The sequence below is a fragment of the Protopterus annectens genome, chromosome 7.part0 (genome assembly GCF_019279795.1).
Source record: "Protopterus annectens isolate FY-2018-M chromosome 7.part0, PAN1.0, whole genome shotgun sequence".
Taxonomy (NCBI): Eukaryota; Metazoa; Chordata; order Ceratodontiformes; family Protopteridae; genus Protopterus; species Protopterus annectens.
This window is the reverse complement of record NC_056739.1, coordinates 1,679,197,300-1,679,221,736: the sequence shown is the minus strand read 5'-3', so window position 1 is coordinate 1,679,221,736 and position 24,437 is coordinate 1,679,197,300. Positions and strand designations below refer to the sequence as shown.

The window sequence follows — 24,437 nt, the reverse complement described above, 5'->3', positions numbered from 1 at the left end:
ATTTAGATGGATTCATAATGAAACATCAGTAACTATAATTGAGCACCACATAATCAAAAATCTAAAATCTAAAACACATTATATGCAACACACAAAGCAGGGAAATCCAGACTGAAAATTATTTTTGTTGAGTGAGAGTAATCCAGACAGAAAATTATTTTTGTTGAGTGATTACACCCCTTCCACCCCCTAACTCACACTTACAATGGAAGCTTTATTTACACACTCCAGTGTTAAATTTATTAGCTCTGAATGCATACAAACTCGGAATAAAAACAAAAAGTATTTCAAAAATTCACCCCATTCTCATTATTCTGAGTTGTCTGACCCCATAGCTGTAATACAAACACACAACAGCGTCAGCAACCTAAAACCTTTTCTAAATGTGCCTGATATTATGAGTAATAGCAAAATGAGACTTAAAAATGATTAAGTTACTATTTATATATACTGTGATGGCAGAATTTGACTTTTAAAATGAAGTACCTTTTTTCCTGACTTGTGGCTTTAGTGAGGAATGTAACAGAACCATAAAAGACATTATACATTATGGAGTTCAGTATACTTCATTAAAACAAAGGAGGATATCATTTGGTTAAAAGTCCATTTTACTCATGCACCATGAAACTGGTACTCTCCTCACCTGCTGAAAAAATAGGGTATGCCACATTTTAGTTGGTGCCCACTGCTGAGGTCTGTCTTTCACATTAGCACCTAAAAATTAACTCTTTTTACAGAAATATAGTGATGAGAGTACAAGAAGTGATCACCTTCCACTGGTCTCTGAAGTTCCATTTACAACACTCCCTAACAATCAATATAGTAAAGTGTAGTGTAGTGTAGCATAGTATAGTATAGTATAGTATACTATAGTATAGTATAGTATAGTATAGTATAGTATAGTATAGTATCGTATAGTACAGTGTAGTATAAAATTAACAATGATTCTCTGAGTAGCTTGCAGAGTTTTGGGAAGATGAACACGAGAACAGGAGAACAATACCAGTAAAATGCTGAAATGGTTAATAAAGGTGTGAACAGGGACATTGTTTAAGGATATATTTTGCTACTAAGTATCTGAAACTAGGGAAGGTGAACACAAAATAATTGAATTGAGTTTTTTCCCAATGATATACCAAGAGTAGAAAACAGAAAAAAATGTATTATTTGTTTAATTTAAGTGTAGCATGCTGCACTAAGTCAGTAGTGCAACGCATTTTTTTAGTTTAATTACCAAATGACTCATTGTACTTATATGCTTGGTAGTTCAATCCAGAAGGTTAGAGATCCACAAGAAAGGTCATCCTCTAACCTGAAAGCTAAAATGGTTCATTCTGTCTTGTATAAAAATTGGCATGCTCAGTCACTAACTGAGAGGCCAGAAACCTCAGCTCACCTTTATACCCTTAATAGTACTGGAATACAGCTTTCAGGTCTGCATTTGGACACCAGTTCTGCCTTGCAGATTAGGGAGATGGGTGTCATGTTCATTTATCCCAAGCGACAACAAAAAATACAAGGTCTGAAGTACACTTCTAAGTTTGCTAGCTGTAAGATGGATTTGCACTGCCATGTTGAGTCATAGCTTCTAGCCCCAGTAAGCTACAGCCTTTCTGACTTCTCTGATATAGTGCCATTAATAAATGTACTTACAGACCCTATTTGAGGCTGCAACTATCATTAAAACATGTATCTTAAATGAGTGCAAGGAAGGTTGGGAAAGGGTATTTTTATATGTTATGAGATCAGTTAAAACTAGGTTGAGACAGTGAGGAAGGGAAACTGAAACAAGAAAAATCTTAAAATGTCACTTCAATAATCAGAAACGAAATGCAAAAACAATAAGTTACTATATAAATAATTGGATAAGGTAACATTTTTTACCAGATATGACTGACTCGATTTTTTCACTGCTTTCTAGTATACTTCAATGGTGTGAGACTTGTCGTCAATACCTCAGATGATCTCATTTTTGCTTCCCGTGGGACAAACATCACACTTCCATGTCACTATGCATATGAGCCAAAGTTGTCTACACCCCGCAAGATCCGTGTTAAATGGACCAGAGTACGTTCAGATAACACAAAGGAAAGTGATGTGTTGGTAGCCATTGGCCTGAAACACCGTAGCTTTGGAGACTTCAAAGGTCGGGTACACTTGCAGATGAATGAGCCCCATGAGGTATCACTAGTCATCACTGATTTGCGGCTAGAAGATTCAGGAAGATATAAATGTGAGGTTATTGATGGACTTGAGGATGAGAGTGGAATTGTACATCTGGAACTGCGAGGTAAGTTTTATTGCATCCTATGCCTAAAGGTGCTTTGCAGGCTGAACTGTACAGATCCTTATGAACCAAACAACTGTGTAAACTGAGTGTCCAGTATTGGGATGCTCATTTGTGTGAAGTGAGAGAACAAATGTGCATTGATTATATTCTTAAAAATGGTGACAGTATGAAAAGCAATAGTGTTTTCTTTTTGTTGAATCTAAAATATATTATAGCTGCCAATCATGTCTCAGTCAGAGATGGGTGTTCCTCTCCTTTTCTTAAAAAATAAAAAAAGAACAGCTTTTTCAAAGTAGTCTAACCTGTAAGTACATTCTGCTTTCTGTACAGTGACTCAAAGACTTACAGATTTTCCTATGGTATGCATGCTGTTTCATCCCAACATCTGTTTCTCACACAACAGGTTGCCTTCTTGTTTGCTGCCAGACAAAACGGAAAGGCAGCATTAAAATGTACAACTCTTAAGTGGGGCATAAGTGCATGGAGTATGTTCTCCTTACCTAATATTCATAATAATTTGCCTTTCACCAGTTGTATCTATGTAGCTCGAGTGGGAAAAACATTTGTCTGCACAGATGTTCAGCTAATATCGCTATCCCCATTCTATCCCAGGCAACTTCACCTCTGGTCATCTCAGCTGCCTTGCTACTGTAATTACCTTGTTGGCATAATTGTAATGAAATCCAGAATTTTTTTATTATAAAGAAAAAAAGGTATGTTGTCCAGTACAGCAGCCTTCTGCTCCACAAAATAGAATGAAAGTTCCAGCATTCTTGTATGCTGATTGAATGCATTTCATATTACAGCTACACATTTCTGCAAATAGAATTGTTCTCCATTGTAATCTACAAGCTGTCTTCCCCTTTCATCTGAGCTACCTCCTTAAATTACTGTTGCTATTAGGAACACCACCAAACATTCCTTGTTTTTTTTTTTATGTATAGAAAAGAAGGAATCATGTTCCACTATTGCACAAGCTGTGTTATGTGACTTTGTACACCCCTGGAAGTCCAGCAGTATGGTGTGTCATGAGTGCTGCAACCAAATTAAGTTGTAGTTGCTTTGTATAATTGTTAAAATCATTTAAGTGCACTCAGATCAAACACTAATGAATGTGCCATGTGCCTAACGTGACATACTTAGGAATAAACAATCTGCGCTTGGCCAATGCAACAAACTGTCTCTGAAAATTATAAAGGACTGAATAGGTTACTTCCTTAATACACATTCATTCATCTTTACCAAAAAGCTTCCTTTGCTAATAAATATAGGAACTATACAGCCACAGGTTTAACTGCAACTGACAACTGTTCACCCATATATTCCTCAGCACCACAACATTGCACAGTAAATCATTCAAAAATAAAGCAGTAGCAAATTCATCCTTGCCACAACTTCCACTACTGGAAATAACTCCCTAACAAATGTATAAAACCTCCTGGAGAAGTTGGACAATAAATCAAGTGCCATATTCAGTATTCCTTTTCCAGCTACCCTAATATTAGTGGTTACACCTTTCTCTCACAGCTGATAACATCCAAACACATTTTAAATGCACATGTATCACGCCTTTGTCTAAGGTTAAGTCATCATTAGACCAGCAAGACTTTGGATCAGATAGCTAACGTGCACTTAGTAATATTTGAAAAGTTAATCTACAATCACATTTTCAAACCTATAAGTAGTTACTTAACATGGCTTTCATCATGTAAGCCCTATTTCTGAAACATTATTTCCTGGACTGATGTAGTAAGATTATATTTTTCATACAGAAATGTTTGTTGCATTGCTTGAGCTCTCACTTTGAAAATAAATATAACATTACTGCAGCCCAAAATTTAATTAAGTAAAGTAGATGGAATTTTCACACCGCAAGCAGAGTTTAAGATGGCCAGTAGCTTCTGGAAAAGAGAAGTGGTTGTTGACTCCTTAGCATATTCTGTTTCATTCCTTGTTGGTAAGTTACTAGTCATAAAACAATGAACATTTTGCATCGGCCACCTTTCAGAACTGGCTTGCTTTCTTCCAATTGGAATAGCCATCATGTTTTTAGTAGTGGGATGAGGGGCTTGCAGTCACACAGAGCTCCCACTCCTCCTTTTCTAGCTTCCAAGGTAGCCACTCCTTATAGAGTTCTTTCCTTCCTACCAGCAATACGACCAAACACAATCAGAAATTTGGATCCCCAAGAAGCTCAGATGGCCAGCAGCATCCATTAGAGTATAGCCCTCAGATCCCCTTGTGATCAGTTGTGGCAGACTGGTTTGAAAAAAGACCCCAAATGTTGGTCATCATTGAATCTATTGTCATCCTTTTCCTCTAGCTTCTGTATGAAGTGCATGCACTGGTACCTTGGCTGCACATGGGCTTACTAATACATGACAGTACTTGCTTGCATATCAGTGTACTCAATACCTGAACCTTTTCACTTGGCATGAGGTACTGATCTGTTTCTCTTCACCCTTACCTTGGTAAATGAGAGCAGGGCAACAGCTGCTCAGAATTTCTCCTCAGTCAATGTTACAGCACCCCAAGTCCCTAACTGGTCACCATGCCTCTGTACTGGATATAGCATCATACCTCTTAAATGTCCTAATTTTGGAGGAACATTCTATTTTCATGTCTGATTTAACCCTGACATGATGTCCTTATTTTTGAGGTGTGTCCAATTTTCATGCCTATTTACCCCTTCAGACAATTTTCTGGATGCCGCCACATGTCATGTGATTTTGAAGCTGTCCAGTACATACTACCTGATCAACATAATAGTGGCACCAATAATCTAGACAAAGACAGACAGACATCTCCCTTTTTTCAGAAGCAAAAATAAATTACCATATGTGTGGTAGAATTTTGCAATGCAGTTAATTAAAGTCTACAGATTTTACACTGTCACTTTGATAATGTCCTCAAAGCCGCTGTGGTGCAGTGGTAGCGTTGTTGCCTCACAGCAAGAGGTTCTTCCGTTCGATTCTCAGCGGGAGTGCTTTCTGTGTGGAGTCTGCATGTCCTCCCCGTGGTCGAGTGGCATTCGAAAGACATGTGTAGAATGGGCGTGCCTTTGTTGAAGGTTGGGCGTCAAGTTGGCACCTCGGCACCCGTAAAAAATCGACTGCCAATCATTAGCGGACTGGAGTTCCGCTGTGGCGACCCTTAACTGGGAAAAGCCTAAAGAAGAACAAACAAAGAACTTTGATAACGTCCTCATGTTTTTCTTTATTTGGCAATCAGTTTTTGTAATAATTACATATCCAGAGTTTCCCTGGATACCCCTACTTTTCAGTGGCCTTTGTTCCTTTTTCAATGTCTGCAGGTTGAGAGGTTTATATATATAAACATACATATATAGATAGATAGATACACACACACACACACACACACACACACACACACACACACACACACACACGCACACACGCACACACACACACACACACACACACACACACACACACACACACACACACACACATATAAACAAACACATTCTTTGGCTGTCCTGTAGATGCCTGTTGCACCTCATCTGGGAGATGTGCAGGAAGCATCCTCACAAAGTGCCTGTATATCTCACCTGTCTCCATTCAAAGTTGATGAGCACTGGCTATATCCAGAGATCCTCCTAGACTGCAATATTGTTCATTCTGTTGTGGACAGCGACCCTAGCTAACCTGCAAAGGAGCCTCACTTCTGCCACTTGTATCCATAACCTCATTCTACTGGTCAGTACCTAAAGCTCATGACTGTTACGTTTATAGGTTCATAGATTGGTACTAGGCCATTGGCCCTAGGGCCTATACAAGCCTATCCATAACAATTCCCTGGCTATTTCTTCCCACAGTATTTACTTCCCTGGACCTCTGTCTAGCAGGGCAACTGATGTGATCCCTGGGGTGAATTTCCTATCTCCAATCCAATCATCAAGGTTCCTTTTGAAGAGGGCCAAAGTGGTGCTCTGCTTGACATGTGTGGGCAGTCTATTCCAGAGTCTGAGGAATCACTGGGTCAGGAACCTATCCCTCCAGCATGTTTTGTTCATTCTGTTGACAAGGTTTAGATTCCTGGAGCATGTGTCTCTGAGGGATTGGGATTTAGCTACAGGTTCAAATGACACTGAAGTTAACTTTTCAACAAAGTTTAGGTTCCAAGGTGGGGCAGGCTCTTTATATGTTGGCTAAATAAAAAGGCTTTTCTTAGAAATGCTTTACAGATACACTGAGAGTCTGGAGATGGCTTATTAATGCTTTGGTAATCTGCAGAAATGGCAGCTAGGTGAATTTCTAAAGTTAGATAGCTGGTTCCTTGATCAATCAAATTTCCAAAAAAAAAAATGAAGAATGTAAGCAACAGGAGATATGATTGGATTGTGTCTTTGTTTGTAAGCCCATGAGGAGAACTTGAACCACTTGTCTAAGATAACAACAGCTGGACCACCCGGTAAGCGTAACCTGGGACACTGGCCATTACTGGAAGTGAAGAAAATATATGGCTAGTTTAAGGAAGTATATGTTCAAGTAAGGCTTTCTGAATGGGTGTGATAAGATACTTGGAGGTAGGGATCCAGAAAATGTCCCCTTAAGAAATGAGCTGAAAGCAGAGGAAGCCAAACTTGTTGGGGTCAAAATGTAGCTATGACAATAACTTTGGCACTGCATTGCCTGGCTTTCTGGATGAATTTCAGAGAATTCATAATGGACAGCCTTAGTGACAAGAACATGTCTGAGAGTCTGACTCTGATGAGAGATTAGGGAAAAGAAGTTGATGCATTTTGTGAAGGAAGATGAGGAGAAGAGATTGCAGCAAGGCTTCTCCCAGTGACAAATAAAAAAAACAAACAAAAAAAAAAAAAAACAAAACACGCTCACTATAAATGTACTTAAAGATCACTCTTGAGGCATCAACAGACATCTGCTCATCCCATATGCTAATAAGCTATTAGAAAGTGCAGTCAGTTGGTAGTCCTTTATCATATCTCCATTACTTTCTTACAGAGACAGTAGAATCTTCATTCTAGAAATAGCCAGGGAATTGTTATGACTATGCTTGTATAGGCCCTATGGCCGATAGCCTAGTAGCAACCTATGAACCTTGATTATTTATATACTACATAACAGCTATGCTATAGGAGTGGGTGGATGTAGTACCTTGGGGAAGGTGGTCCTGGAATACCAGCAAAACTAGATGAACAGCCCCCATTTACAGTGTGTTGATGCCCAGGTGAGACTCTTGCTGGCTCCATGCTCCCTGAAGCATCTGCCCAGACAATGGCCTCTTCCTCCCCAAATGCAGTGCAAGCAGCCCCTGATTATGGTTGTTGGAATGAAATGGAGAAAGGGATGTCCTGTCCATCAGGTTTGTATTTTGAAGCCACCAGTGAAGATATTTCCGACAAAGAAGCACAGCAACCCACTCAGTGACACTTACTGGGTCCAATAAAGGCACACAGTTCCCCAGTTAATACACTAAAGTCTTCTGGTTAAAAACAAAGTAGATTGTTCCAGTTCAGACAACAAAATCACAGGTTCCAAAACACAGATTAAGCACTTTCATTGCTCACAATGAACTGTCTGCCTTTATTTGAGCTAGTGAGTGTCACTGAGTGGATTCCTGTGTTTTTTAGTGCCTTCGTTTTTGCTCAGTTCCCTTTTTTGGTATATTTCCAACCTAGCCTGACGGTGTAATCACGAGTCACTAGATCCTGTATTTGTGACACTTAACTTTTACAATCCATTGAAGCACTCTCATGTTTTGCATGAGTTATCATCTGTATCGAGGCCTTTAGAATCAAGGGCTCTGTTAGTGCTTGAAGACAGAATAGAACTGTAATCTATTGAACTGAATGCAACCTGTTGATGGAGAGATTTCCTACCATTGTTGTGGTGTCCAGGAGGCATCCAACGATTGTAAGTTGGTGAACTGGTTTTTACTGCAATTTTTGAAGGTTTGCTAACATTCCTAAGGATATGCAAGAGCAGAGCAAGTGTTCTCTTGTTTTGACTAAACAATCTTTTGAAGTAATTGCTATGATTCAGTTACCCATGCAGGGCAATATGTTTATCCCTAGCAGTCTGAGTGGAGCTGTTACTGCAAGCATACACTTTGTAAACACAGTGATGGCTGTAGTGAGTCTGAAAAGCAAGGCTTTGAATATGTAATGACCAGAACCCACTCAGAAGTGGATGGACATCTGCCATGCCCTCTCCATCTTTATATGGATTTAACTATACTGAAGGTCCAAAGAGTAAATCCAATCTCCATCCGGGAGACAAGGAATGACTGACTGCACCATGACCATCCGAAAGTGGTTTTCTGAAATAAAAATGGTGTAACTGACTGAGGTTCAATATGAGCTTGAGGTCATTTTCCCTCTTGATCATCAAAAAGAATCTTGAGTAAAAGCCAAATCCTGTCTGGGCTAATGGGAACTCCTGGATTGCTGTTTATTGCAGAAGGTTTTGTACCTCTTTAATTGCTGACTTTATTGAAGGGGTGAAATTTCTGGAAGGGGCAATAACAGTATGGGTGATGCTTGAGAATAGCATATTGACTAGCTTCTGGATATTATTTCCTTGATCCATCTGTCTTGTGTTAAGGTCAACCACTCTTTTGGATACAAAGAAATGTGAACCCTTACTGACTCTATAGGTGGACAGTCAGGCAGCCCTTCAGGAGTTTCTCTTATCTGGTCCCAGGAGAAGGACTGTGGAATCCATTTTTCTGTGGACCACCCCTGCCTTGAGAGCAATGCCAATTGGAGGATCACCACATCCTCAGGAGGTTCTGTGTCCTGACTGTTCATATTGTGGTTGCTGAGATTTGTGAAACCATATGCTTCTGATTCTTGTAGAGATCCCTGAGGAGATGAGAACTTAACCCCAGCAGCAGTGAGTCTTGCCATCTTGCTCACTATTCTGCAGCATTGCTTTAATTTTTGGCCCACACATATGTCAAAAGGGGGATTAGCAAAGGCTGCCCTAAAATGATTGGTAAATCAATCTAGCTTGAGCCAGCTATGCCATCTGATAATAATGCCTGATCCTAATGCTCTCTCTGCTCCATCTGCTGCACTGTGTAGCAATCTCATGGAGAGTATGACTATGGTGTTTACTGTTGATACTTGTGACACCAATTGTATGTGGGTATCTCCAGGTTACAACCTTTTGAGGGACTCTAGAGTCTTGTCACATTCTGATCTCAGAAATCTGATAACATGAGTCAAATAATTTATAGAGCCAATAATAAAGGTACTTGAGGAATAAACTTGCTTTCATAAGTGATTATAAATCTGGACTCCTTATCTAGGACATGGAAACCCTTACCATCCTATTGAGTCTGTCTTTTTGTATCTTCTGAGAAAACAATGGAGTCCACAAGTGGTGCCTTGCTCCACTGGGGCTTGTCCTTTGTGTAAGTAGATGTTTGACAGTAGATGTTATAAAACATCCATGTTGCAGTAGCCTAAGCTAAATGGGTCATATCTCCTGTCACTGGCTAGCTTACAAAGAGAAAGGGTGCCTTCCATGTGCTCCAATTGTCAGAAACTGGAAAAGAGCTTTATATAAAGACAGTTGGAATGGAAAATTCTTCAGAACATTTTTGCTGTTGAAGAACGCTCCTTCTGCAGGGCCTGTGGAACTATTGGTTAGCTATTTCTCCTTCAAAGCTGGGCAGATAAGACTCTTGTTGAGAAAACCATCCAATAATTATTTTTCTGAAGAAAATTTGTGTTTTTCTGATTGAACTATATTAGCTATATTAGATAGGAAATGTTTTGTTTATGGACTGTCATTGAATTGCTAAGGGAGTGACTATGCAAATGCGTATGTGAACATTTTCTGTGAGAAATTGTATTTTATGACAGAATGTTTTCTTAGATTTTGTGTGCTTGTGTTTTGGAGAATTGCCACTGTGCTTATGAGGGACTGTCAGTGGATTATTTACCTCAGAACTACTTGTTCTCTACTGCATAGGTTACCATTTCATCCAGACTCTATTGTCTGCTTACGAGGTCGCTTTCTCAGGTTGCCGATAGAACAATCCCTGATCTCTGCAGTTTTACCTACCCCTGTTTAGAAGATAACATGTTTTCAGGTAATCTTTGGGTGTCAGTCCAGCACCTGGTGCACTTCAGCCACTGGTGGGTGACTCTGCTATGGCTACTTGTTGTTCCTCAGACCACTTATTTTTTCCCCAGTCCTCTTGGTGTAGCATATGCAGTCACCAAAGAACAGGAAGGGGATAGCCACATCCTCTTTGGCTATAGGAACACACTTTATGGGCAAGGGAGAACCACTGTGCTGATGGCCACCGTGAAATGGAGGTCCATGCTGTCACCTCATCACTGACAGTCCCCAGAGATTAACCTCTAGACCAACATTAATAAGAGGGTCTCCAGCACTGAGGCGGTGAATATCCAAAGGGTTGATATTAAAAATGACCTTGAGGGGACTGGGGTCAACCTCAGTGCCAAAGATGCAGCATTGCTGAGAACTGCAGGACATAGCTACAAAAACTGCAATGGAATTGCTACTAATGTCACTGATGCTGAGGCTGTCAACAGTGTGTCAAACATCAGAGTCAATGCCAAAGGAAAAGTCACAGGTTCCAAAGGCAGCCCAAATACTCATGAACTGTAGAAGTGGATGGCAACGGCCTGTCTCTGGCAACCGTAGATACACAGAGGGCCAAAATGACATCCACCCCCAGATGAGTCTTTAAAAAGACCATTGCCATCATCATAATCATCATTGTCACCATCATCATCATCTATTCCAAATCTGGTGATGTTGCATGGCTATGTACTCACCAATAACACCTGACACAAAGGGCTGAAGCTGGATGGCAGTGTTGGAATCTGAACAACTCATGCTTCAAGGAGAAACTACTAAATCTTCTTCTTTGAGTCAAGCCGAGTCCAAAGCATCCAAATGTTCAGGTCTAGAAAGGTCAAAAGTAGGTGTAGCTGGAAGTACCAAAGGTCCTCAAGAGGAACCTGGTTCAACAGGATGTGTGGACCTTGGCTGGGGAGGTAACAACATACATTTTTTTTCTTTTATCTCCTGATGTTTATACTTTCTGGAAAGGGGTGGACTATATAAAAATTCTACAGGCAGCAACATGGTCCTCTGTACATATATTTAAAAAGCACTACAAACTGGATTCCTTTTCCAGTCCCAGAATAGGCTTTGCTAGGACCATTCTCCAAGGGCACCTGGATTCTTATTTTTTTCCTCCTTCCTTTTTAGCTTCTAAATTATGGTAATGTAAACAAGTAGTTTAGGCTACTCCAACTGAGACCTAATATTAAGTGTAATATATTTGTGTTGGTAAATTTATAATAACAGTAAATGTTCTAATTTTATTTATTTATTTTACATTTGTTGACTGGGAGAGTCCAACTGGATTACAGGTCCATTTTCAGTGGAAGCCCGGGGAGAAAAGCTGCAAGAGAACAATTTTTTTACAAAACATAGTTTTATGGACAGACTTTTGACATACAATTTTCATAGAAGAGACTTTGACATACATATTAACTAATAGATAGGATACATTCGTTCTCTACAATATAATATTACATTTTAGTAAATATTCCTAAATTTAGGATTCCTGTGATAGATTTAGTATCAGAGTAAAACCAGAGAGATGTAGAATAAGGCTCTGAGAGAGCAGATGATGCTTGCTATAGTTGAGAAGGATAACAAATTGATTTACAATGTCTTCTCCTGGTTTTAGTTGCTTATGGAAAGTACAACATTGCTGGGATAGTTTTCCCTAACTCCTGGAGAGATGGGATGACCAGTAGATTAACAGACCTAAGTGGGTACAGTACTATGATTGGTTGGTTTAGCAGAGTTACTTAAGTTAGGTGTTCACTAGATCACTGTTGCAGAAGCCTCCCCCTCCTTTCAGTCCCCCTTCTTTTTCTACTTTTTTTTTTTTTGTATTGCCAAGGAGTGGAAGTATATACCTTTATGTATACTGTTACCTTTGTGTTACACGTTTTAGTATTTTTCTTTTCAGGGATATTGTCTCCCTTCTTGGGACAAGAAAACTCTGATATTTTGGACCTCTGTCTTTTTATATATAGAGCTCCTGTCAGGCACCTTACAGTGTGGACATGTGGAAGGTACCCTAAATCTCTGAAAAGCTGGTTGATGGCAGTGGATAGGACCCATATAGCTTACGTTCTGCAACAGTGACCTAATGTTGAAAATAATAGCACAAATGCTTGACAGTTACACTGGAAATGAAGACTATGGCATGAAAGACAGTATAAGTGCATGACAGTTACATGTCTAGTTATGAGGAGGCACACTGTCACCTATGCGCACCAACAACAGGGCATGACTAAGAGGACACAATGACACTTTGTAAAAAGATGATCATATGGTTATGCATCTTGAGGTTGTGAGGAGGTACAAGAGGTGCATAGCAGTACAGGCCTTCAACACTGTGAAGTGGAACTGTGCTGCTGTCAGTATGGGGGGAGGAAGTGGTCACAATTCAACAGGAGACGGGTGCACTGTCACCACATGCAGAAGGGACATTTCACATATATTTGGGTCAGCCAGGGATGCTATTGCTCACACACACACTCTGACCAAAATGCATATCCTGCAGGTGCACACATCTTGTCTTGGGCCCATGAAAGAGGTAACAACTGGAAATGCTCACCACCCCGAAAACTGAGATTTTAATTTAGGCCCTATGCATGCATAGTATGCACATTCTGGACAAAGGTAAAATATGCAAGTAATTCCAGGACCAGGTGTGGCAGGGAGTTGTGCAGGATGTTGGTGCTGTGTCAGTAATAAAATGGCAACAGTACAGGTGCAGTGAAAGGTAGCTGATATGCTACTGAAAGCCAAGACCAAGGCATGTAACATTGCCAGGGACTTTTCTATCACAGGAGATGAACTAACCACAATAACGCAATTCACAGAGAAGAAAGTGTTCCTGATATCCCTACAAACCTTCATATGTGGCAGTGAATAAAATATTGGAAGTGGGCTGGGGAGGACAGCCTGAGTGTCTGTAGGAAATGCATCAGGTTAGTAAATGTAGGTTGATTTCTTTGGTCTACAGTTCTTCAATATAGACCAAAGAAAGGGGGATATATTCAGCAAAACATCTCTGCATATCTTTTCTCCAAGTGAGTCCAGGTTAAAACTTAATATTCTGCACCATCGGGTATGAATGTGTACAATGGTATTCATACACCCGTGTCACATACTAGTATGTGTACCATGTGCTGGGCTTTTGTAGCATATATTTCACTGCTGTGGGCAGCTACATTATCATTATGCTTTCATAGGTTCCACTGGTAGAGATTCAAGCATAACAGGACACCAAATACCTTATCTCCGCATGTCGCCTGTGGCTGATGATGAGAGGAAACATGCATATGGCATAGTCAGATAACACAGTGGTACTGTCAGAAAAATTAGCATTGTAGAGCTTACATACATCCCAGTGGTGGTAGGACAAGCTCTAACCATTATTTAATACTGGATACCCTGTAACCATGGGTTCTGCCCAGGATATGCAGGAGTCACCACCACAAACAGAATCTGCCAGCTGCACTGCCTCTGATGTGGGTGTACACAGCACAGAAAAACAGCTTGTTGGTGGGTATTGCCACTATAAATCCAGGTCTTTCCCTGACACTTGTTATCAATCAGCAGATGTGTAGTTCAGTGACATAGGCACAGACAGCTACACACATCATGATAGAGTTAGTGAATGTGGCACATGGCTTGGTGATGATACATGACAACTACATGGCCTACCAGATTACCTGCAGTTCCTGCATAGTGTTGTGGAGTATACAGACAGGGTGCAGACAGTGTTGCTCAGATCTTTGGTAGCCTATATAGCATCTATAGATGCATCCATGATGTAGGTACTGGCCATGGCTGTGGGATGGTCAGAAGGCGGAGAAGCTGGTTACAAGCCACCCATGCAGATGACCCAAGCACACCATTTGGAGACTGTATTGTGGCAACAAATCTGAGCTTTTCTGGTTTCATGGTCATGGTCAACTACTCTCCACAGGATCCACCTGTGGAACATCTCATCAGTCCATTAGTCTATACCATGACTATCACTGGCTGGCTCACAGAGTTCCTTGCCTATCAATGGCCATTGACCGAGTCATGGTTGCTGTGCATCTATTGGTTCCCAGTATAGGGCACTATGTTGCTGTACCCATTCAGGATCCCTAAGTGCTACACCATCCACATCATCTTAACATCAAACCCCATAACAGTACACATGGCCACCATTTTTGACATGGCAGATCTACTATGCCACTGCAAGATGTGATTCCAGTCTTCTTTGGAATGTGTCACCCACCAGAATGGGAACCATATTAACCTCTCATGACTCTTGAGCATATGATAGTACTAATGTTACCAACCACTCTGCCCTAGCCTACCTGTGCAAGTGATGATAACAGTGCCCCACTCACCCTCTGTTCTGTGTGTAAGGTAATGTCTGATTCACAGTGTGGCCCGTAAAGGCACCACTTTGTATATCCTTAGTATGATAATGCATGCATCAGCTTTATTCTGTATTGTCTTTTTCATGGCTCATTACTGTTGAACAGATACCTCCTTTTTTACCTGTGCTGCAACATACTGCACCCACCTTTGCTTTGCATGGGGTGCTGCTATAGTCTCTTTTTCAGTGGACTCTGCAACTTACTCCTTAATTGTTGTTGTAACAGGCCCCTCAGGCAGTTTTGTGTTGTACTCAAGCAGATTCAACAACATGCAGATGGCAGTCTTATGTAACCTGGCACTCAGTGCTAATATTTGTCTGCATGTTTCAGGTGCATACCACAGTGCACCACCTGATGTATCATCCAAACAACAGGATTGTCCCTTTAGCAGTACAAACATACACTCAAAATTGTTCTGTGCCTGCAGATGTGTGGTGCTATAAGTCATCTCAGCCATGGTCTGGGTTTCAGATGGGGGTCATCATCCACAGTTCCAGTGCATATCCAACAGCACCTGCAATACCCAACAGTGGACACCATTATGTGTGGTCTGTTGACATTTTAAATGGCAGCTATACACACTGGCTTACATACTTATGAATATGTCCACCTACCAACTAGATAACTTTATGGGAAATTACCTCACATGGACTGTTGGAAGAGGTCACTCATATGCCAGATGTGGGAATCACAGAAAGTGTCTAGGAATTGCACAACACATTATATATGATCATTTATTGCACATCAGATGGATGCTGATGGAGTGGAAGCTCTTGCAAATGTTCTTCTGGACATGTAGAGCAGGTAGGACCTTGATGGAAATAATGGCACCCAGAATATCAGTGAATAAGGCTGTGTTGTAAAAAGTCAACATTGTGTTGGTTCTCTCCTTTGCTCCCAACAGAATCCATATATACCCCTCCACATGCTGCACATGTTTCACATGCTGCACCATCATGTCAAGGAAACTGTTGTAGGAGTCACAAGGCTGATGCTTGTGAAATTCCTAGTGCATCTCATGACAAATGCTGAAAGGTCCCTTTAGCAAGGAGGATTAATGCTGCACATACTTTAGTGTCTACAGGTATGGATAGACCATGCATCCCCTTTGGTTCCGTGTATAGGTAACACATATCTACTAACTACCATATAGTCTCAATGTCTGTACAGTAGCACTCAACAATGTCCTGATTGTGGAGGCAATGGCATATTAGATGTTGGCAGAACCAACCTACCTGCACTGTGGAGGGTGAAAATATACAATGTTTCAGAGACTGACTCCAAACGTGGCCTCTATCACCTGTCATTCAGCTATAGATGCTGTAATGAGTAACACCATAATGCAAGTCTATTTCCAGTACATAAAAAGTACAGTTGTGTAAAATCTTACCATAATGGTAGATGTCCTTGCCTTCATCGCTGCAGTATTCATTACTATATGGGATTCCCTGCCATGAAGCTCATTGTCTGGCCAGTCTACCAAAGTCTACCATTGCTTTAAGCTACACTGAACGTCACCTACACACTCCTTATGTAGCATAGGGCATAAAGGTGACGTTCAGGAGTACCATCCTCAGGACTGATTTCCTCAGTAGGAACTGCAGTCCAAAGAAAACCAAAGAACACTTGCACATCCAGTAAGGAAAAAAAAAGACTAGGGGATGGCAGGAGGGAGTGAATACTGCAGAGGTGAAGACAAGGACATCTACCGTTATGGTAAGATTTTACACAACTGCACTATGTCCTTACATTCACTGCTGCAGTATTCATTACTTATTTGAGAGTGCTAAAGCTCAATGCTGGGGAGAAGGAAGCACTAGTAGAGCCCTCTAAAAAGCCATGAAGAATGGCATTAGTAAAACCAGCTCTAGCTCTGGAGATACCATCCAACCTGTAATGTTTGGTAAAGGTATGCACAGAAGTCCAGGTAGCTGCTTCATGAATGGAATTAGTGTCTGAACCCTTGAAAAAAGCACCAGAAGAAGCCACAGCTCTAATAGAATGGGCCTTAACAGAAGAGGGAAGGCTGTCACCATGAAAAGTGTATCAAAAAGAAATAGCCTTTGAAATCCAAGTAGAAATAGTTTGCTTGGAAACAGGCAATCCTAAAGACCTAGGATGAAAGGAAACAAATAACTGATCAGATTTTCTGATAGCGTTAGTTTTATCTAAATAAAATCTGAGCTATGTACGTCTAAGATATGCAGCACCCTCTCACTGTCAGATTGCAGAGAGGGGGAAAAGTAGGCAAATTAATAGACTGATTAAGTGACAACACATTAACCACCTTGGGCATAAAAGAAGGATTAGTACACAAGGACACCCTGTCCTCATGAAATATCAAAAAAGGTGGACAAGCCATAGGGGCTTGCAACTCAGACAACTGTAAGAGCTACCAAAAGAACTGTCTTCCAAGAACAATATTGCAAGGAAGCTGAAACAGCAGGCTGGTAAAATGAAAATGTTGCAAAAGGATCTCTGGAGAGGATGCCTGAATCAGCAGGTCATCCAAGTAAGGAAATATTTGGATCTCTTGAAGCCTGCAAAAGGCAATCACAGGAACGAGGCATTTGGTGAACACCTTTGTTTAAGTAGAAAGACCAAAGGGTAAAGCACAGATATGAAAATGCCAAGGAAGCAACAGAGAAATGCAAAAACCTCCTGAAAAGAGGAAGGATTGGAATATGGAGATAAGCATCCTTGAGATCCAGAGACACCAGAAAGGCCTGAGGAAGCAAGAGAGGAAAAAGGGACTGAAGAGACAACATCCAAAATGAAGACACCTTTAGAAATATGTTTAGATGAGAGATATCTAGAATTGGTCTCCGAGTACCTTCTTTTCTGGGCACTAGAAGCATTCTTGAATCAAACCCCTTTCCCCTTTGGGACACAGAAACCTACTGAATAGTACCCTGAGATAAGAGATCTCACAGAACCTCTGGGAAAAAAGGAGCCTGAGGAATGTCAATAAAAGGAGAATGGGAATTCCACATCATGATGTACCCCTGACAAATGACTGACAGAACCCAAGAATCCTGGGTGATTCAAAGCCAAATAGGAAGAGAAACAGAAAAGCAAAGATAATGAGGAATGTGGATGGGAACAGGTGGATAGTCAGACAGCACCTGGTTTGTCAAGAAAAGAAGGCATGAGAATCCCTTGAGTCTGAGTGGCCTTAGCAGGAGGAGCCCATTTATGACCACTTTTACTTTTAGCAGGAGGGCGAGATTGCCTACAAACAAAGGCTGGCATAGAACGGTAGTTCCTCTGAAATTTAGGCACAGGAGAAACAAAGACATGTTTAAGGTCTTGTAAGGCCTTCCCCTGGTCCTGAAGCGACTTAAACAAACCATCAGCCACTTCCCCAAACAAAAGTTTAGTATACAGAGGAGCATCCAGTAACTTAGCCTTAATATCATCAGGTAAAGGCTGAAGCTTAAGCCAAGCATACCTCCTTAATACTGAACCAAAAGCAACAGCCCTAGAAAAGGCATCTGCTGCATCATAACTACATCTGATAGAATAACAAACTACTTAGTGGAAGTCCCTAGCATGGAAAGAACAGAAAATTTACTCTCAGAGTCTGGAAAATCAGAAAAAAGCTGACAACCCTAAGAAAGAAGAGCCAACACATACCTAGATATATGGGTCTGATAATTAATAGCCCTAAAAGCTACTGTAGTGGAAGTATAAACCTTACCCAGCCTGTCCATGGTTCTTCTGTCTTTGTCAGAAGGCAGTAACTTGGACGAAGAAAGCAATTGAGATGGCTTATCAGAGGCTACAGACACCACAGAGGGTTCAGCAGCAGGGCATTTGAACAAAACGGAACAGCCCTCAGGCACCTTATAAAACCTATCAGACTTGCTGGGAGCATGGGGCAGAGAATCAGGTGCTTTAGAGGCATTAGAAAAATACATCTAGTAAAGCAGGCAAGACAGGAGGAATAGCCGCAGGTTTAGAAGATTCTATCTGAAGTAACTCATAGGACCGCTTATGGATATCAGAAACCTGGGCACAATCCCACAAAAAATTCCCTCATCCTAGAGATTGTTTCCTCAAAGGAAATTTCCTAAGAAGGAGTATCTGGGCTATTAGATTCCTCCTCCTCAGACCCGTAGTCTAAAGAAGGAATCTGTGTAGAATAAGTGAGGGATTCTTCATCAGAATCCAACTCTTCCCCAGAAGAATTTAATTCCCTGGCCCTTTTTGGTGAAGAAGAAGACCAAGGAGGACAAGGAACCAAAACCCTCCATGAAGCCTTAATGACAATAAAGTATTAAATAATCCCTGATTAAAGGCCTGCCACTCATCTTGTGGGTCCCTAGGAGCAGAAGAAACATGTTTAGCTTTCTGTTTCTTTTTTAAGGGGACATCCATCCTAGAAAACTGAGAGGGCCCTGACTCAGGACAGCATTCCACAATCATAGTAGAAACTTCTTCCCTAAGAAGAAACTGCAGAACCCCCCCAGACCCCTTTGGAAACAGTCAATCATGGTTCCCCTGAACACCCAAAATGGACACCTGCAAAGCCTTGTCGGATGTGCTGCCTGCAAGATCCTCACTGGCCTTCAACCTGGAAGTGGCAGAGGAATCCGACAACACAACTGGGCGAGTCTCCAGGTTTGTGATAACCTCAGGAGAACCCCCAGCTGAGGCTGAACAGTGGAAGATTATGGTCTTTCCCTTTTTACCTTTTTCTTCCCTGATGGCTGACCCTTGGGGCAGGAAGTTCTATCCACAGTATCTTTAGCAAGCAGCTTAGGATGGTAGTTCTCAAGATACAATGAAAGGGAAGAACGTCTACTACAAAGTGATTTCAGGACAAATCCCTGACAAGTAGAACAAGTATAGTTGTGATAAGCTCCTAGACAAAAAAGGAATTGATCGTGGCAGTCTTTATGGGGAATCCGTCTCCCACACTGGCATTTACCCTTCCTGGATTACATTAACCCTGCAAACATAACAAAAAAGTTAATAAAAGAACAAAAAACCCAACTGGGTACTTATCTGCAATGGTGAGGACTTCAGCAAACAGGAAAAATCACTGGAGTTCCAATAAACAGAAAAAAACAGCACAAAACAGATGGAGGCAAACTGACTGACAGTTACAAACAGCGTTCTGACTGGCAGCAAAAAAGTTCAGAGGATGATATGCTTGAACGCCACCTTTATACCATATGCTACATGAGGAGTTTGTAGATGATGTTCAGCGTACCTTAAAGCAATCCGGAAATGCAGCAAGCTGGTAACACCGGCTGTAAAAACGGAGCCTTTAAAACAGTTCACAAAGGCTTACTGTTTATTAAATCCACTTATTTGACAATAAAATAAAAACATGAAAAAAAGACCAAATACTGTGAAACGCTAACTGCGTTTTTCGTTCCACACAATAGCAGAACTTCCTCAGACAACGGTCTTCCGTTCACTGCAGTATTTAAAATTAGTGCACATGCTATCAATTATCATTAATAGCATATCATTTGTTTTTTAAAGTGCCAGTACTTCCAGGTATAACCATACAATTGCAACATTTATGTTCATTTATGTAAACCATTAAAATAAATCAAAAATATATATTATATTAACTAAATCCAATATTTTAACTTCAATAAATTTGTAAATAGATGTATAAATACATAAAAATAAATACATACATACATAATAGAATTTATTCCCTAAAGACAGTTATTGTGTTGGTATCTTTATATAGTACCTTTCAAATACTTTACATGTTTTTACTAGTACTAAAAAGAGTTATTTGTTACAAAATACATTAAACCAACCTGTCATATAGGGGAGCTCCATTTGGACATTTTTCATTTACTTGTTAATTTTATTGTTGTTATTATTTTTATGGTATGTACAACAATTACCTACCATCCAAAAAACCTCGCAAGTAACAACAATAACAATACCTACAAACCAGATTGAAGTTAAAAATTATTAAGGACTAGTCCCTCAACAACTCCTATATAATAAAAAGTTTTTTTGTATAAAAATGTTTTATATAAAAATATTTTAAATTTTGTATATTGTATAAAAATAAGCCTAATCAGCATGAATCACCCTTAAAACCTATCTCAAAAGATTTTTAAGTTTTAAAATACATGCTATGGAACATGAGTCATTAATCCCTGGCTCTCTACATGCAGCTAAACGTAGCTGCCAGGCTAGTTCTCTTTTTTCTAGTTCTAATTTCAGAAAATTTTCATTGACAAGGTTGGTGTCTAAATTCTGTTTATTGATACCATCTATAACCATAAACGTAAATGCATGGCCATGGTTATTTCCACAGTGTCTTGCTAGGGCATTTTCTTCCTTGGACTTTGCAATTGCATATAAATGTTCATATATTCGGTCTCTCAACCGTCTATCCGTCTTTCCAACATAAAATGACGGACATTGCATGTGCTGTGCCAAGTAGACAATACCCTTAGAGTTACATGTTAAAGACCCCTTTACATGGTAACTAACTGATCTAATCATAAATGAATTTGATGTTTGAATATTCTTACAATATTTACATAAGCCACATTTCCTGGTTCCCCCTTCAATTTTTGATCTATCACATTTTGTTTCAAGTAATTTCTTCATATTCGTACACCTTCGGTATGTTATTACAGGGTTATAATTTAGCACTTTAGATATATTTTTATCCATTGAGAGGTAACACCAGTATTTCCTTACTATTTTGCCTATATCTGTTGCTTCTGGGCAATAAGTAAAAGTAAAGGCAATTGAGAAATTATTGTGTCTCCTTTCATCTATCATGGTACCCTGAACTGAGATGTTATCTAAATGTTCTTGTACAATGTTATTAACAGTAGACTGGTTAGGGATTTCAATGAAACTTTCATTAACAACAGCCCTTTCGTTGGTCAAAAGGGGTAGGTAAAAACCTTTTTTCCTTTTGTCCATTACTTCCTGGAAAATATTATCCAGGAATGATTTAGGGTACGCCCTCCTTACAAACATTTCATATAGCAACTCACATTCTTCTTCAAATTCACTTTCTAAAGTGATCATCCTTGCTGCCCTGACCAGCTGACCTTTTACTACAGCTTTCTTCTGGAAGGGAGGATGCATACTAGTGAAATGAAGGAAGCTGTTAGAGTAGGTGGCCTTTCTGAAAATTTTTGCTGTAAACATTCCCTTATTTTTCCTCAATTCTACATCTAAAAAATTAATAGGATTCTCTTGAAAGTTATAAGTAAACTTCAAGAAAGTTGTTGTTGAGTTTAAGAAGTCCACAAATTGACCTGCTTCCTTTTCGTTACCCTTAAATAAAATAAAAATGTCATCCAGGAATCGCCTGTAACAACAAAACAATTGTTTCCAATGGCTGTTATAGATGACATTATTTTCCCAATGGGCTAACACCAAGTTTGCAAAACTAGAGCCTATTGGTGAGCCCATTGCCACTCCAATTTTCTGCACGAATAGCTTACCTTCGAATGACACAAAGTTATTTTTCAGAATAATGTCTAAAAGTTGTTCAATTAATAGACATTCGTTGTTGTTAGCTCCTTTTGATCTAATAAAGTCCACTACCCATTCAGTCCCCAAATCATGTGGGATGCAGGAATACAAATTAACTATGTCAACCGTTAAAAAGTTGATGGTGTCATCGTATGTTATAGGGAAGAACGTCTACTACAAAGTGATTTCAGGACAAATCCCTGACAAGTAGAACAAGTATAGTTGTGAGAAGCTCCTAGACAAAAAAGGAATTGATCGTGGCAGTCTTTATGGGGAATCCGTCTCCCACACTGGCATTTACCCTTCCTGGATTACATTAACCCTGCAAACATAACAAAAAAGTTAATAAAAGAACAAAAAACCCAACTGGGTACTTATCTGCAATGGTGAGGACGTCAGCAAACAGGAAAAATCACTGGAGTTCCAATAAACAGAAAAAAACAGCACAAAACAGATGGAGGCAAACTGACTGATAGTTACAAACAGCGTTCAGACTGGCAGCAAAAAAGTTCAGAGGATGATATGCTTGAACGCCACTTTTATACCATATGCTACATGAGGAGTTTGTAGGTGATGTTCAGCGTACCTTAAAGCAATGGTAGACTTTGGTAGACTGGCCAGATGACGGGCTTAACAGGGGATCCCATATAGTAATGAATACTGCAGCAGTCAATGTAAGGACATCATTTCTAGAATTCAGAACTGAAGAAAACTGAAATGCATAACATCAGCTTTACATGGCAGAATCGATCATCATGTCATCACATATACTATCAGATTCATTTGCATATGTGTTCCCATTTGCATTATATTTTTCAGTATTTGCATACCATGCATGCTTCTCTATTTTTTCCTTGTATGAATACATTGCTCATATCCCTGAATCACTTCCTTCCTACATATTACCACTCTTGATGCTGTTTATTTAACACTTTGTGCTAAATGTATATGAATCCCACCACCCAAATATTCTTGGGTCTATATTAGAACACCGAACATTCAAACTGTTGAGTGTTTTAATATTGAACCCTATCAATCAAAAATTCAAAACATCGAACATTCAGAACAGCAAATTTTTTCCTAGGGAAAACATTTGCTGTTCCAAAACACATACACACAACACAAGCACACCAAACAAACAGCAATCCACACACATACACCTAAACTCTTACACCTAACCCTACACTAAACTATATGTACACCACTAACTATCCACGTACCTTAACCCAAACCCTTCCTAAGGTCTATCACTATTGCACAGTCATGTCACCTGTGCCCTAACCCTAACTCACCTACCCCGCCCTAACCTTCACGTCCACACAATCGCACACTTACCTGACCCGTGCCCTAACCCTAGCTCACCTAACCTGCCCTAACCCTCACGTCCACACAATCGCACACTTACCTGACCCGCGCCCTAATCTTAACTCACCTAACCAGCCCTAACCCTCATGTCCACACAATCGCACACTTACCTGACCCGCGCCCTAACCCTAACTCACCTAACCCACCCTAACCCTCACGTCCACACAATCGCACACTTACCTGAACCTGACCTGTAACTTTCCACCAGAGTGCAGAAAATACCGAAGCAACAGAAACGGACAACTGAATTATTTCCCTAGGAAAGAATTCGGTTTTCTGTTTCTTCACGGGTCGATATTAGAACACTCGACATTTTGAATGTTCGGTGTTCTAATATAGACCCATATTCTTTAGGCTTGTTACCTAACCTTATTATACATATAAAGAGCAATAAACAACAAAACTGCTCACAGTTGAACCAGGCTGTATATGTTTCAACCACCACAAAAAGGCAGTATAAAACCTTGCAGATAAATACATTTCAGTTATGTCTATTCAGACTAGTTGAAACATCCAGAATATGAAATACCAAAGTCCAAAATATGGAAAAAAGCCCCGAAATGAGTCCAAATGCGATGAATAATAAGCTCTATATTAGGATCCAAAAGTGGTGAGCACTTTTGCTAAAAAGCTTTATCAAACCCAAAACCAGCAGAAAAGAAACAGGGTTATATAGTGTAAGCAATTAAAACAATAAAACAATTAAGCAATCAGTCTTAGGTTAAACCTATAAGAAACCTTAAAGGCATAACACACTTGTAAAATAATTACAAAATATAAAATAGCCTATACAAAAACCTA

General features: G+C 40.0%; 1 protein-coding gene across 1 annotated transcript in view; it reads left to right on the top strand.

The window, feature by feature from the left end:
* HAPLN3 (hyaluronan and proteoglycan link protein 3) overlaps positions 1 to 24,437 on the top strand; it is a 229,961-nt gene that overhangs the window by 148,303 nt on the left and 57,221 nt on the right. Inside the window, exon 3 of the mRNA XM_044078193.1 lies at positions 1,922 to 2,290. Within this exon, the coding sequence (XP_043934128.1) occupies positions 1,922 to 2,290 (369 nt within the window). The remainder of the gene's footprint in view (positions 1 to 1,921; positions 2,291 to 24,437) is intronic.